This window comes from Passer montanus, unplaced genomic scaffold (genome assembly GCF_014805655.1).
Source record: "Passer montanus isolate IOZ18808 unplaced genomic scaffold, ASM1480565v1 scaffold19, whole genome shotgun sequence".
In the NCBI taxonomy this organism is placed as follows: domain Eukaryota; kingdom Metazoa; phylum Chordata; class Aves; order Passeriformes; family Passeridae; genus Passer; species Passer montanus.
Genome location: NW_024366480.1, coordinates 10,368,800 through 10,385,068, shown reverse-complemented (window position 1 = coordinate 10,385,068; position 16,269 = coordinate 10,368,800). Strand labels below are relative to the sequence as shown.

Sequence of the window (16,269 nt, the reverse complement as noted above, 5' to 3'; positions counted from 1 at the left end):
CATTCTGTGATCCTCAGTTCCAGCACTCGTACTGTATTAACTGGATTAAGGTGTCATACGAGAATGCTCACCACAGGCCAAAAAGACAATCAGTGTTTATCGTTTCTCCTAAAGCAGGACAAAACAAGGTGCAAGCAGTCCAAACATTAAAACCCCAAACAACAAGTGGGTAGGAAGGCGGGAAGCACAGGGCTCAAAAAACCCTCACTAGTTCCCTGCCATTTTCCGCTGTTACAGCTCTTGTTTCTGAAGGAATCTGTTTTCCCCACGCTGGTGCGTGCCACGACAGGCTGGGACTCCCTCGGATACCCTTGAGGCTGGGTTCCCTGGCGACCCAAGGCTGTTTCGACGGGCCAGGACACCCGGGACACCCTGGACACCACCCGGGACAGCCGGGACACTCGGGATACCCGGGACAGCCTCCGCTTCCAGAGCGGGCACGCGCGCTGCGGGCGCGCCCCGGCGCATGCGCGCTGCGGGTCTCCTTGGCGCGGCGCGGCGGAGGGCGAGCCCGGGCCTCAAGGAGAGGGATCGGGACGAGGAAGAGCAGCGGGAGCGGGGATCGCCGCCATCGCCATGCTCCTGTGCGCTGCCCTGCGCGCCGCGGCCGCACGCTCGGTAAGGGCTCCGTGCCACCGCCGGCCCGGAGTCGGAGACAGCGGGACAGCGGGGAGGCCGCGGCGGGGCGGGGGAAGCGGGCCTGGGGATAGCTCCGTGCCTGGAATCCCGGTCTGTGGACCGCGGACCCGCAGTCCCGGCTCTCCTGCAAAGACGGCCGGGTCAGCTCGGTCTTTGTGTCACGCAGGTGCACCCGCAGTGTAGTGTCAAGGATGGTGGCAGCCTGTCCCTGTCATAGGACCTGTCCCATCCCTGGGAGCCTTCAGGGCCGGGTCGGATGGGACTCGGGAAGGTGTCCCCGCCCATGGCAGGGGATGGGAAGGACATGATCTTTAGGTCCCTTCCACCCTAAACCGTTCTGTGATTCTACTTTAAGAAAGCTCAGAATTGCTCAAGAGTTAAGTATAAAAATAAACGTAATTTAACATTAAAATAATTTTAATGGAATAAATACTTGGGGTAACATTATCAAATCTTACTAATACCGGCCAGAATCTAGAAATCTTGATCTGTTCTGGCGTGTCAGAGGGTACAGAGAGTAGGTGAACAGAACTTGCATATGGGTCTGTGTTCTGTTCATTCAGGTTTGTGTTTACATTTGCCCTCCTGTGCAAATGTAAACACAAAAAAGTTTTCAGCGTTTCATTTGATAAAAGCTGAAGAACCATGCAAATGCTTACTAGAGGAGAACTTCAGTAGCAGTGATGGTTTCTGCAAACTTTATATCAGATGGGATGTAAAGTCACAAATTGGGAAATTCTTCATTAAATGTTGGATGAGAATTTGTGTTCAAGGCACGTTAATTAAGCAGTAGCAGAGTTAAATCCTTTAATTTCTGCATTGTTTCAACTGGCCAAGGTGGGAGTAGAGAGATTTGCTCTCCTAATAGTACTTAATAATATCTTCTTGACTTATTTTAAATAATTAGTGATAGAAATGGAATTAATGACTTACAGTTAGAATGGAATCAGGCTGGTGCTGCAAGCAGCCACTGGCAGTGTGTGCATTGTTAACACTGTACTTTGCTTGTAGGCGAGGCAGATCCGATACTTGCACGGAACAGCAGAGCGCAATGCCACTGGAGCCTTATTTGTGGTAAATAATCTGCTTTCCTCTAAGGGGGATGGGTCAGAAGAGTTTGGCATGTGCTTTTGCAAATCTGCCTAAAAGCTTCTGATGGGCAGAACTTTGCTGTAGAAACCCACTGGCATTTACAAAGAGAGTTTTTTTTCTATAGAACCTTCTATTAGAGTTGTAATGGAGTTTTATTTTATGTTTTATATTAGTTTTTGGCTCTTGTGATTCTTGTCTTATATAGAGAAAATGCTCCGTAATTTGTATGTGATTGCAGATGAGACTTTGCTTAAACTTTATTTCATTATAAATCAGTTCTTGTTTCCTTTATTTATTTGAGTTTGTAATTGAATCTCATTAAACTTTTTGCAGGTGCAGTTTCTTGCTTTCTGAAATTTGCTGCAGAATTAGCCGTGGGCTCAGGTCCTAGCTGTGTTTACAGGAGTTGAAAAGTACAGTTCTTGTTCATGTTCTGTGTGATGCAGCAGGTTGTACAATGAGTTGTAATTGAGGCCATTAAGCACTGTCATAAAAGGCATAAACAGTAGTAGTAATTGCAAAAAGTAAAAAGCCCTTGAATTTAAGTGTGTAAAGCAGCTGTGTTGTCTGTCTACCTCTGAAGAGAACCTGAAACATCTCAACAGAGTGTGCCTTTTGTCCCATTCTGCTCCATTCAGAGCTTTAGCTGGTCTGCAGTTTCACAGCTGAATAATTTGGCATCTTCCCAACACTTCGTAAAAATCAGCCCTTTACTAGAGAGTTGACCACTGTTGAAAACAGGTGCTCAGGATTTTTGGACACGTTGTTGTTATTTCCTTTCTGCAGCTGTCTCTACAGTTTTAATCATAAAATGGAGTTAATAGGATCTCAGTATTATATGCTTTGTGTACTTTTCCAGAAATCTGAGCAGGAATTGGTGATTTACAGGGTGAGAGCTGGTGTTCAAGGAATAGAGGAAATGCTGTAATCTGGCAAGTTTAGGGAATTTCAAGGGTAGTTGGAGGTTGGTGAAGACAGGCAAAAGATGTCTTTGGCATCCTAATGGCTGCTATGTCTGACATATAAAGCTAGATGGCTTTGTAAATTCAAGATCTATTAATTGTTTAAATGATTTGCTGCAGGGAGGGGCCTGATAACAGAGAAAGGCAAGTAGAAAAGCAGAGTGCTTTGCAGATGTTTATTTTATAGGATCACTGATGACTTATTCCACAGCAGAATTTTTGCTAAAGGAGCATAAGAACTTGGTTCTGTGTGGGTTTGGTTTTTTCCTTGTTGTTTTTTTCTCAGCTGTTGTTTTTTAATAAGGTAATATTTATTCTTCTCTGAAATAAAAGGTAATGGGAAGAAGACAGTTGGATGTCACTATATGTGTGTTTAATTGTTTGCCCTAACTGAATTCCAGATGCTACTTAAAATGACAGATTTCAAGGGAAATTTGTCCTGCTGGGTTGAGACAAAGACATTATTTTCATCAACACCAGGTGTTCATATACAGTCAGAAAATTGGACTCCCCCTGGATTTCTGTAGAGGGAAAAAATTTAAAGGTTTTTTTTTTTTAATTACAAACAGAAGTGTCAAAAGTTTGTTTAAAAACTGTTTGTGCAGGACTAATGGGAGTAACTCAAACCTCTTGTGGTGGTTGTCTTAGTATGTCAGTTTACACACAAGTGTCATGGGTTTGTTTTACAAAGCTTATTGGTGCTGCTTCTTGCACCTTTCATGTATAAAATCTGTACGTGAGGAAGGTAAATGCATGGAGTGTATTTGTGTTGTAACAGCAGAGGACAGGCTAGCAAGGGACCTGGTTGTCATAAAATCTAGTATTAAAAGGCATTTCTGATTGGCACGGCTGTGCTTCCCTTTGCAAACTTGTTAGCAGAAATACACAGAAATAAGAGAACTTCTGCTGAAATACCTTTGTATTCTGAAACACCCAGAAAGAGCCTTTCTCTCAGTCATTAAATTCAACTAAGTGCCATTACAGGCAGCTACATCACACTTCCAGTGAGAGGATATCAAGTACAAAATTAGGTAGATTGTTTGCCCATAGAAATGTAAGTGATGCTCCAAATCTCTTATGTTCTGATGGCTAGGGAAGGCCTGATTCCAGAGACATTTATTATGATTACCTTTCTTCATTGAAACATGCATTCTCTATACTTGACTTTTACCTGATTTTAGCCTTCTTGTCAGCTAAAACTTAGCTCTTGTACTGTAGTGTTTTCAATACATGGACTGAGTTTCCTTAACACATCAACAGCCCTGATGTGGGCTTTGTCATAGGGCTGCACAGGGGGTTCAGCACAAAAGGTTGAAGAATTGCTGTATTCGAGTTTTAGTTACTTGTGAAGTTGGTCAGTGAGATACTTGTGTTTGAGACCACTTCTGCCATTCTTAAAGACGGGTTTATATCTTGAGTTCTGCTGGACAGAGAATGTAGGGTACTTTTCCCTTTAGAGGAGAAGTAGTACATGTTTTTTCAGTGATGATTTGATATGGATTCTGAACAGGTTGTTGCCCTAAACATCGCCCCTGCAGCCCACCCAGTTCTGTCATTTTGGTTTACAGTGTTTTGGACTGGTGTTTACCAAAGGGCATAGGTCAAGTTTCAGGCCAGTGTTTTTGCAGTATACGTGGAAATTAAATATTCTAACTATTCTGTTGTAATTCTTCAGTGCTCTTTAATGATTTTCTATGTCAAGAAAGACATATGATTGGATCACTGGGAAAAAAGAAAGCATAATTATAAAATGTCCCAGGTCAGTGTAGCAAAAGGAATATGAGGTGACCATTCAGCAGCCTTCATGGCTCCCATGGGAGTGCACTGGAATCTGTGGCTGGGTAGCCTTTGCAGTGAAGGTGTTCCTACTTAAATAGGCTCTGTTTCTGCAATAGAAATGTGATAAAATCAATGTATGGATGGAATGAAAACTTCACTTATGACTTAGAAAAAGACTTGCATGGGCGGAGGGTGCAAAGAGAACAGAGCCAGGCTCATTTCAGTGGTGCCAGGTAATAGGACCAGAGGCAATGGCCTCAGAGAATATCAGGAAACACTTTTTCACTATGAGGGTGACAGAGCATGAAACCGGGTTGCCCACGGAGGTTGTGGAGTCTCCGTTATTGGATAGATTCAGAAGAAGCCATCTGGACACAGTCCTGGGCAAGAAGCTCTGGGTGTCCCTGCTACAGCAGGGGAGTTTGACCCAGATGACTTCCAGAGGCTCCTTCCAACTTCAACCACTCTGTAATTTAAAACAGTACTCATTCCAATACTGTGTTCTTATTTCTGATCTTGCTTTCTAGAATGTGTATCCTAAAAAAACGTGGAAATGCACCCATGTCAGTGTATGCAAGTATCAGATAAATGGCACATTGTCAGACAAATATGAGACTAGAGAACATATAAATTTCTACCTGCTCAGGAGTCCTAGAACTGTGTAAGCTCTTGATGAAAACTATCAAACTTTCCATGGCCCAGAACTAGATGAAGCCCTTTCAGGAAAAGGGAAAAATATAAAAGGTGGCATGACTTATTTATTGCTCACCTCTGCAATAGCCTTTACAATGTATTGTGAAACCTTGCTACAGCTACACCTGTATTTTCCAGTATAAAGTTTATTTTTCCACATCACATGTAGGGCATTTAAGGATATCAGTTTAGAGATGATACACTGAAAAGAACAGCTGCTCCAGACAAAGAGGGAAAATTGTATAAATCAAATACATTTATTTGCAAAAACATTTGCAAAAGACGAAGTACAGTTGCGAATTATCAAATAGCTATGGAAGGCAAAATAATAGCAAAATAGGCATGCAGATTTGAGAAGGAAAAGCTAAGTTATGGAAATACCATGAATTGTGGAATTGATCTGTGTAGCTAAGACATGGAAAGGTCTGTAAGGGAAAAAATAATAAAAGTTGTACATTATTTCCAATCAGTCTTCTCTCCATCAGCCACTTTTTGAGAACTTTTTTTACTCTTTTTCTACCAATAAAATTGGTAGAAAACATTCACCAAGACTAAATATGGGCCATCAAATCCTTTATCTGGAAGTGTGAAATAAAGAGAATTGTGTTCCTAAAAGGCCTTTTATGTTGTAAACCACACAATAAGCAAGAAATTAACTCTAAATAAAATATTAGTCTGTTCAAAGGGCATAATTTATCTTTCTGTAATTCTTGTTCTTATAGGAAAGTCGTCCTTGGTGAAGTATTTATCCAGGGTAGTTTTATATTGGACTTGAAACTGTGGTGAGGGCACAGTGCTTTGAGACTGATGGTGGCAGTCATACTGTCTGCTTTGGGATATAGACAGGATAAGGAGAGGTAATCCCTGGACAGACCAACAGATGTAACTGAAGTATTTGCCCTTGCAATATTTCCATATTAATTTCTAAATCTGAGAATAGCTGTGGACCACACATGTTCTACATTTTTCACTGATGATACATACTTCACTGTGCAAGTGTCTTGGCAATGCTGTGGTTTTCATTAAATCCTTTGCTGCTTCCTGAGAAGGGTGTAGTGTGGCAACTGCAAAATCGCCCTCGGTTACTGGAGGAAATGATCCAGGTGGAAATGAGTCAAGGGGGCTTCTTTGTTCTAAATACATTTCTAAAGCTTTTATTATTGGCTAGTTGTGGATTACTTTTAACATCAAGCCTCAAGTATAGCTTGTGTTTTCTCACAAACTTTCCTTTGATTTGAAATTTTCTCAATTTGAAAACTCATTTATTTCCAAATGAAGTTTGGAAATAAACTTAGCTATAGGTATTTAAAGGAAACCCAAATGAGCTGCTTAGAGACAGCTAAAAATTCTGTGCAGGAACATTTTCTGGTGGAAAAGGATTTTAGTCAGAACGAAGATTTTACTACAGGAAAATGTTACTTTTTTTTCGAGATCTCCAAATTTGTATTTTCTGAATATAGAAGAAATAATTAGAATTGGATGTTTCCCTAGAAGACCACCTTACAAATAACTTGTTAAGAATACCTTATTTTGGAAATACTAATTCAAAATTCTGCTTCTTACATTTTGATTCAGAATTGTATATAAAATGAAAATGTTGAAATCCATTACAAATCAAAATAATATATTAAAATGGATTAATAATGTGTTTCAATGTGCAAATGTTTTAATTCTACAGCAAACTTCTTGATGAATTGTGGAGCTTTTCTAAAATTAATGTTTCATGGTAAAGGGAAAAATGAACTGTTGTTTTAATCTCTTGTTTATTAAGGTATTAACCAGAACGTTCTTACTCTTCCTATTGAAAATTTGAACATAATTATCAAACTGTATTAGTAGTGTAAAAAATACGTATTTTGATAACACCACCATACATTTTCTCAATACATAATTTCATTAATTTCTCAGTAAATCATTTATTTAATAGGAAGTAATGGGAATAGGTTATGATTTTAAGATCAATATCAGTATTTTTTATAACTTTCCCAAATATATTTTATCACTTTAGTACTGTGACATTTTTATGGGGAATATATAGTTTTTATTCAAGCAGCTCAACTGTAACTGTGTAATGAGAAGGTATTTTACAACAGTAAATATGTCCTGAATAATTTTCTAACAACCCATTTTTACACATTTTTCTTCTTTTCTTGAAGCATAGAGATAGTCCTGAAAACAATCCAGATACTCCATTTGAGTTCACACCTGAAAACCTAAAGGTATGCAGACAAAAAAAGAAGTTCAATACACAGACTTTGTCTTTAGAGCAGTACTGATTTGTTTTCCTTCTTTCCCTTTAACAAGCGAATAGAAGCCATCATAAACAACTACCCAGAGGGACACAAGTCTGCAGCTGTCATGGCAGTACTGGATTTGGCCCAAAGACAGCATGGATGGCTGCCCATATCAGCTATGAACAAGGTATTTAGTACTTGATTTTCTTTCAAGCATGATTTTATTGTTTTCTTTCAATATCTTACTAGAATATTAATTAATGAAAGCTTACTAACATGGGAATTTATATGTGGTGCAAAATTGTGAGAATTCCCTATGAGACTACATTTTTTAAAATCACAGGGGAAAACTAATGCAGAAAAACTCACCTCTGTTTATATAATATTAGCCCATTACTAGAAACTACAGGCAGAACAAATGAAAAATTAGGTAAAATCTGTTCAGATAGGCTCTTCTCCCAGGGTGATCATAGAATTAGGAACAGAGACTTGATTTTGTTCACTGCTGAATGTGGGGGAAGGAAAAAAAAGGTAATGTCAGTGGAGTTTTCTTCCTTCCAGATTAATGGCATTTCACACATTGCCTGGATTATACTTAATCTCTAGATCTGTAAGGACTCTGTAGAGCAGTGTTAGTGTAGTAGATGTTGGGAGTGTTGAGTAACACCTCACAGCAAGTGCCCGGAACACTTGTCAGGTTAATTATTAAAATTGTTTCAAAATAACCAGGCAAATAACTACACTGCTCCAAAGTGAGAGGCTGCATAACAGTAACCAAATACCAAGAAATAAAAAAATCTGGTTTATATTCATATGAATAAATCTGTTGTACTATGTGTTACCATCTGGCATACCATCAATTTTAAAGTGTAAAGTTTTAAATTCAATTTAAGGTGAGGATTGTGAGCATTAGAGGAATGACTGAAGGAGGTGAATGAGCATTTAAAGAAAGGCAATTTATGTCTGCTACAGTTTCTACAGCATAACATAAAGCCTCAAAGCTCCATTAATGCTGGCAGTGTATATTAGTTTTTTTGAGATTGATATTATGTTTAAAATGATCTTAAGGCTTTTAAGTGAACAAATATTTTCCATGATTTGTTATTTGCCTGCTAGAGAAACTGGAACGTAAAACAGTTACACTGTTGAAACCAAAGCCAGTTCTCAACTTGAGCAGTTTGCCAGGGTTCCATGTTAATGAGATCAGGGATACTTGCACTAGAACTGGCTCCATGGAGATCATGCTCCACTCCCTACTTATTAGCTGAGACAGGAATCTGCAGATGTAGCCCTGGTGTGTCACAGAACCTGAGGGAGACCTGCTCTGTGTGAATGAGATAAGCACAGTACCAGCTTACAAGTATTCCTTACCAAAAGGCTTCCATGGATTAGTGTGAGCAGGCTTGTACAGGTTGGTTCATTGACTCAGCCCAAGTGCAGTGTGAGCTGGAGCTGACTCCTCCCTCCCCTTGTGTCTGACAAGAGATGCTGGAGGGGAGCTGACTTGAGCTCCTCACTGTGCTGATCCACAGCTTAGTGGAGTTTGTGCTCAAGCAGGGTGATGCCAGTCAGAGAACTCAGGTCTTGGCACTTGGAATACATTTGTGCTTTGATACTCACCCCCACCCTCCTACTTACCTGTTACTGCAGACAGGACACGTGCCTTCACTGAAATGGTTTGCTAAATGCCTTTACTGCTGCCCTGTGAGAATTCAATATAGCATGTTTTTGCCTGTCACAGGTTGCTGAAGTTTTAGACATGCCTCCCATGAGAGTCTATGAAGTAGCAACCTTCTACACCATGTACAATCGCAAACCTGTGGGGAAATACCACATCCAGGTGTGCACCACCACACCGTGCATGCTGCGAGACTCTGACAGCATTTTGGAAGCCATTAAGAAGAAACTTGGTATGACACAAATTTCTAATTTACTTCTTATATTTTTTTTACCTTTGCTTAATGATACTGAAGTAAAATTCTTCATATAGTGGAAAATTTGCTTTGTTCAGCTTCATAAGGTTCACACGGGCCCACATCTTTATCCTGTCAAGGTCCCTCTGGATGGTAACATAATGTTAACATAATTTATGAATTTTCCATGGAAAAAGTCAATTGAGAATGGTGCATCATGGGATATAAGGAGTTTTCTCAGGGGTTTTCTTTGTAGGTTGGGTTTTTTTCCTCCTTTTTGGGTGGTTATGGGAAGAAGAGAGGGTAAGATCAGCAACTGACAACTCTTCCCCTTCTACGAAAAGCTGTGTTAACTTTTTCTAAGAACGGGTGATAAGAGCTGCAGAACAGCTGCCAATTATCTGTTATTTCATATACTCTGTTGTCTGAAAAAAGCATATTTAGATGAAATATCTTGTTACTGCATAGATAGCTTAATTTCTACTGAAACTCTTAGCTTGAGAAATCAAAGCAGAATGATTCTGTGATTTCTACTGAGACAGGCCTTACAACTTCCATTATTTCCAACTCCTTCCTACTAGTAAATGGAGGAAAACAGCTTTTCAGTATTCTTCCTTCCATGGAGTATTTTGTAGAAATTAGACTCTTAAGATGTTATTTGGACTAACTTGCCTCTGGGGAAGGTCTGTATCTCTAGCAGCAGAACAGTAACATGACATGGATTTTAAGTATGTGTACAGTTCAGTAAATAATCTTTTGTGTAAAAACTTGCAAGTTGTTTATCAATTTGTAGCTAACAATGTTTGGATGTTGGTCAATTTGGGAATATTCAACACTGTATATTACTGAATTTCCTATCAGCACATAAAAGATATGTGTCCCTATTTTTCCATTTTATTGTATTGATTACTAAAAATGTTCTTGAGTAGATCTGTTGTGTTTCTTAGAATTGTCATTTCATGGTTATTTTTCCATGATTCATACCTGTAAACAAGGTCTCAAAAATGTAACTGAAGAAAATGGACTTAATGGTTTATTAGAAACTTCTGTTTTAATGGAATCATTTTGGTCTCATTTAAGGGGGTTTAACTTTGCAAATGCTTTTAAGGTCAAACTACAAGTAATGCAATGTCCATGATTCATGCTTTATTACTCTTGTTCACAACCATTGCTGAGCCTAATTAATTTATTGGTTTAGGTATTAAAGTTGGGGAAACAACACCTGATAAACTCTTCACGCTGATAGAAGTGGAATGTTTAGGTGCTTGTGTAAATGCACCAATGGTACAAATAAATGACAATTACTATGTAAGTACTGCATTCCCTTTTAAAAGATTAAACTTCTTTGCTGGCTTACCTGTATTTTCCAGTTGTTCCAGATTGTGAAGTTGTGGTCAGTTGTCCAATTCCTATTGACAGGAAGAACTCATTTCCTACAGCATCTTTTAGTTTCTTGGCCTCTTGCTAGAACACTTAATTTCTATCAGGTGTATCAGTGTATTTTTCCTTTCAGTCACTGTCTTGATTATACAAGAGGAGCGATGCATTTTTCTGATTGTGGTCTGCCTGTAAATCTGGAATTTTTAAATAGGTATTTGATAAGCTTTTGAAAGCATTTTAAACCAGTCTGTTAGAAAGTATGGACTAATTCAGTAAGTGTTGTCTTGAACTGTACCCATTTTTTTTTTTGTTGCAGCCAACACCATTCTGCATGACACATTTTGTGTCATGGCATACGTGTAGTGGGTAGGCAGAGATCAGCTCCCTAATATCAGGAAGTTGAAAACACAAACCCTTGGCCTGCATCAGCGTTGTTTGTTTTAATAAATTTCTGCAACTACACATGAAATAAAGTATCAATATTAAAATGACAGTAAACTTTTACGTTTTCCTAATTCTTTAATCCACTATGTGTGTTAATGGATAGGGTCCAAATTACCTGTGCTAGGGTCACACTGATCTGGTAAATTTGAAGTGCTGGATTTTGAGTAACTGATGACTCAGTTTTGTCAATGATTTAATTTTTTGTTTTACAGGAAGATTTGACACCCAAAGATATTGAAAACATAATTGATGAGCTGAAGGCTGGCAAAGTTCCCAAACCAGGCCCAAGGTATTCTATCTTTATAATAAGCTATAATATATAATTGCCTGTATTTATAAATTATATATATTATATTGGTAACCTACACGAAGGGTGATTCTTCTGAGAATTACTTTTGCAGCGATTTGAGTTCACAGCCTACAGCTAAAAAGCATTCATTAATTTGCCTACACGAAGGGTGATTCTTCTGAGAAACTAAATTACTTTTCCAGCGATTTGAGTTCACAGCCTACAGCTAAAAAGCATTCATTAATTTACTGAACAGAAGTGCATGCATTCAAAGCCAAAACAAACTGGAAAGAACTGAGAATTTGCATGTTCTTGATGACTGACCAGAGGAGCATGGAATGTGAAAACATGAATTCTGATTTGTCTTAGTACTTAATACGTGAATGATGTCACCTGTTGGAATTTTTGTCTAGATCATTTAAACCAACAAACTCCTGTTGGTTGGCTGGTTTGTTGTTTTTTTCTGATTTCTGATAAAACCCAAAGATTCTAAATTGGTGAGAGGGGTGTTACTGCTGAACTTGTCTAATCTGTTATTTCCCACTGTTCTTTGTTAGCCCACCAAGTTTGTGTCAGTGGGGAAATTAATTTGACATGGGTGTTACCTATTCCTATTGTTTCTATAAAGATGTTTTGAATACAAGAACAATAATCTTAGTGACAGTTACACAGGGAAGCACCTATTAAAAAACTGTGATTGATAAAATTTGATGCTGCCTGTCAAACCTGTACATGAATATAAAAGAAAACAAGTGGCCCTAGCTTGCATTTCAGTTACGAATTTTTTTTTTTTGTCACTACTTGGATTTGGAATCCTTTCACTTTAACAGCTACATCACACTGTTTCTGAACGTTGAATGGGAAGAACAAAACAAAAAATAGTGGCTTCAGCCTTAAGTCAGATTTGTGACTGTCTTCTATCCAATGATTAAACAGAATCTGAGTTGTTATCAATACTAGCAGTGAACAAACTGCTTTCATTTTTCAGGAGTGGACGTTTTTCTTGTGAGCCAGCTGGTGGCCTTACTTCCCTGACTGAACCACCCAAAGGACCAGGTTTTGGAGTTCGAGATGACCTCTAAGGATTTTTGTAATATAAGATGAACTGTCTGAAAATAATAAAGTATCTTCAATCTCATAAAATTATGTACATTCTAATGTTTTGGTTTTTAAAAAAAACCCCAGCAATTAGACTAACTTACTGTGTTTTTATCTACACTGCAGTCTAATAATTCCAGATTGTAAGAAAATTGATTCTATAGACTGTGTAAAGTGACTCCCTGAAAGTGTCCACTTACAGTCAGCGAGAGATGAAAAGTTGCATCTTTTGATCTGTCATTGAACATTCTTTCAATGCTTATTGCAGAAACAACAAACCTAAATTACAAATCTGGCAAATAGACAAGGAACCAAACTGAAAGGAGATTATCTGACAAATTTCATCATGTTACTTTTATTGGCAATTTATAATCAAACAAACACACACAAACAAGAAAGGTTATCTGAGCCGTGTTGTATACAAAATCGCGTAGGTTCAGTTAGAAGTGGTTCTTCTTAAAAGCTTAATTCTTCTTAGTATCATTCTGTAACCAGGAAAAATGTAAAGTCCCAAAGAGCAGTAGTATTCTACTAAAAGAATTAATAGCAACAAAAACCAACTAACTTCCTTTGCGAGTTTATTTAGTACAGACAAGGCATGGAGTTGGGGGAAGACAGAACAGTTCAACATGCGCTTACGGGTAATAATATCTGACACTGGATCTTTGCTTCACAGATTCTTCTTTGACCTTATTACTGTGCACCAGCTACTTTCAAGAACTAATCTGTGTGAAATTGAGGAATTTCTTTCAATATAAAAAAGATGAACATAATTTTTTTAAAACTTGACTGCATACCTATGCTTGTAAAACTGGGCAAATACTTTAGCTATACCAACATACATTTCCATGTAAATTAGGAAATGTGGACATAGCAGTCACCTGGGACCATATTGTGTCTGTCTCTTCTCAAATCTGCCATGGAACTTACATTTGTATTACAATTGACAAGATACATGAAGCTTAACTGTATCATTTATAATTTTATTCCGTATTATGTTTACTTTGTTTTGATTATCTGATTAATAGTACTTCACCAAACTATTCAGAGTTAAATTGTGTTTTTACAGATTATCTGCAAAATGGCTATCTCATGAAGTCTATTCATGCACCACCTTTATTTCAACATGTTCTGTGAAGTTCCTTCACACGCCATTAAAAAAGCAGTATTACTGTTGGTATTTCTGGGAACGTAATATATCTGTAAATCATTTGTAGGAGAAACTTGCTATCTCTTCCATATTAATATATTTATAAAATGAAATAATTTAATTGCATACAAATGGAAAACAAAATTCAATAAATACATACAACTCATGAGTGAAGCAGTTTCCAAACAAGCATGAAAAAAAATCCTGTGTAGAAGTAGTACAGAACATAGTGCACAGGAGAAAATAGTACATGGATTGAAATCTTATCTGTCATTTCAAGTCTCTGACTGCTCTTCTGAAAGGTCACTCCATGTTTGTAATAGCCTCAGGCCTTGTAGCAGGCCAGGCATCTGGCACTTCTCTAGAGACATGAGATGAGGCAGACAGCATCTCACATCTTGATGCAAAGACAGACTCATTTTAGCATCCCAGTCTGACTACGCTGTTTGTTCCATTTTAACAGCAAAGCTGTATTCTAGTTCATACCACCTCACCTTGTTCTAACCTTTGAAGTGTAAGTAGAATACAAGTGAGGATGTTGCCTGCATTGTGGAACTATACTGTGCTACAGTTATTCATGGTTTTGTATTTAACAGTGAAATCCCATGGGATTGCGTAATTGTGTTGAAGGGAAACATAGTTTTGGACCTGCCAAGGTTGAAACATCCAACTATACAAAAACAAAGCTCTAGAATGTCAGACTCCACCCATTTTTAAAGCCACACAGAATTTGTAGCCTTATCCCACTTTCTCCCCAGTTTATTCCATCTGCACGTGACAATTTTGATGTCTGTCTCAAGAGCAGACCATGGAGCTCCACAGTTCCCATATTTTGGAGATTGTTAGTGATGTTCCACAAGCAAGCTGTCAGTCATTTTGATGCAACATGTGAGAATCTGCCAATCACTTGACTAGAATAGGATAATTTATCCCTACTGCACGGCACAAATCTGATACATCACTCTTTAAATTGAGCACTGGAGGGCAGCTACAGGACTGTCAAATGATTGTAGAGAAATAAGAAAATAACTATTACTTTTCTCTCTCATCTTACCCTCTTCATTCATTAATCAATTATATGAGGCTTTATAGTCCTGGTTTCTCCTCAAAAAAGTTTGGGCAATCATTGTATTAAATGGTTAAAAAAAATAAATTGCATCTTGTGTTATTTCAGGTTTTGTTGAAATTTGAACATTTCAAACATCTCAAGTAGAAATACATATTCTGCATTATTTGTTACACGTAGCTTTTACTATATACAATAAATTATTTTCACAATGGTAACTTATGCAGGATTGTGATGAGAATTAGCAAGGTGATCATTATGAAAGAGTTTCAGAATAGTACAAGAATTGATGCATCCCAGTTCTCGGTTCTGTTTTTCAATAGCTGTAGCTTGTGCTTGCTTTTACTAGTATTAAAAATGTATATTTTACCATATACATTTGCAGTCAGGCATTTTTGGTAAGAAATATTAACAGGACAGAATTGTCATTATCCTCAATAGCAGAGGGTCACTAATATTAATTCTAGGCAGTAGCACTAAGCTGTCAAATAAAGACAATTGCAATTCTGCAGTTTCAATCAAGCAGTTAATATCCTGGATTATAAGAGTACTGGGTGGTGAGTTAAGCAAAAAATGAGTCAACTACTTCATCAGTCCACACATTACTGAAAACACAGAATCAGTTCTTTTGGTGCTGCAGTAACAGTTTCAGGAGTCTTGTTTGCCTCTCCTGAATGAGGCAAACAGAAAAGAAGTCACATACTATATTAAATCTCTAAAAGTGGAAGATAAAGAAGCAATAGAAACTGGGGAAGGGAAAAAAAAGACTGCCTTGAGAAGATTTTAAAATAGGTAGTCTTGAGAAAGGAAATGTGATTTAAGACACAGAAGCACAAGACACCAAAAGAATCCACTGCACTGCAAGAGTGGGAGATGACAATTCTTTCCTTTGACGAAGACGAAAGTGTGGAGTAATGGGAAATTCAACATACCCAATGAAGTGTGTGATGCTGGATAACAGAAAGGACTTCCATGAGCACCACACACTGCTAGAAAAATGTTATCTGGAACAGTGTTCTGTCATTAAATAGGGAGAAGCAGTGAAATCCCACTCCTCCTGTGCAGGAGGTTTGCTGGCCCCACGGGCTGACCTGCCAGTTACCTCCTAGAGGCTGGTGCACATGCTCTCACCTGTGTGGCATCCTGTGAGTTCTTATGGCACATTTTGGTACTGCAGTCTGAAATTTTCAGTCCTTCAGTTACTAGACTGAATTCAGCAATGACACAGTTCAACCAGATGCTGGACCTGTTTGTCCTAAGACCAGCGGTTCACAGGGCTGGTGACACAGGATGGGAAGGTAGATCCAGGGAAGTCCTACACGCACCAACACCATGCAGCTACAAAAGCATCTTGCAGCTGTGCTAGATGTAACAGGGAGGGGCTGCTGGAAACAAGGGCAAAAAACAAATGTAGGGATAGCAACTAGTGGTCAACTGATGCTTTACATTAGTCCAAACAGTAGTTTTAGAAATAGCTTAAGGAACAGTATTTTTTCCACTTACTGACAGATATTATTATCAGATCTTAAC

The 16,269-nt window shown here is 38.4% G+C and overlaps 1 protein-coding gene across 1 annotated transcript; it reads left to right on the top strand.

Moving 5' to 3' along the window:
- Window positions 1–458: 458 nt before the first annotated feature.
- NDUFV2 (NADH:ubiquinone oxidoreductase core subunit V2) lies at window positions 459–12,571 on the top strand. The gene is made up of 8 exons (XM_039706189.1): window positions 459–618; window positions 1,651–1,713; window positions 7,322–7,384; window positions 7,470–7,586; window positions 9,141–9,309; window positions 10,511–10,620; window positions 11,349–11,425; window positions 12,414–12,571. Exons 1-8 carry the CDS (start codon window positions 577–579, stop codon window positions 12,505–12,507), a joined length of 735 nt encoding a protein of 244 aa, XP_039562123.1. The 5' UTR covers window positions 459–576; the 3' UTR covers window positions 12,508–12,571.
- Window positions 12,572–16,269: the final 3,698 nt, after the last annotated feature.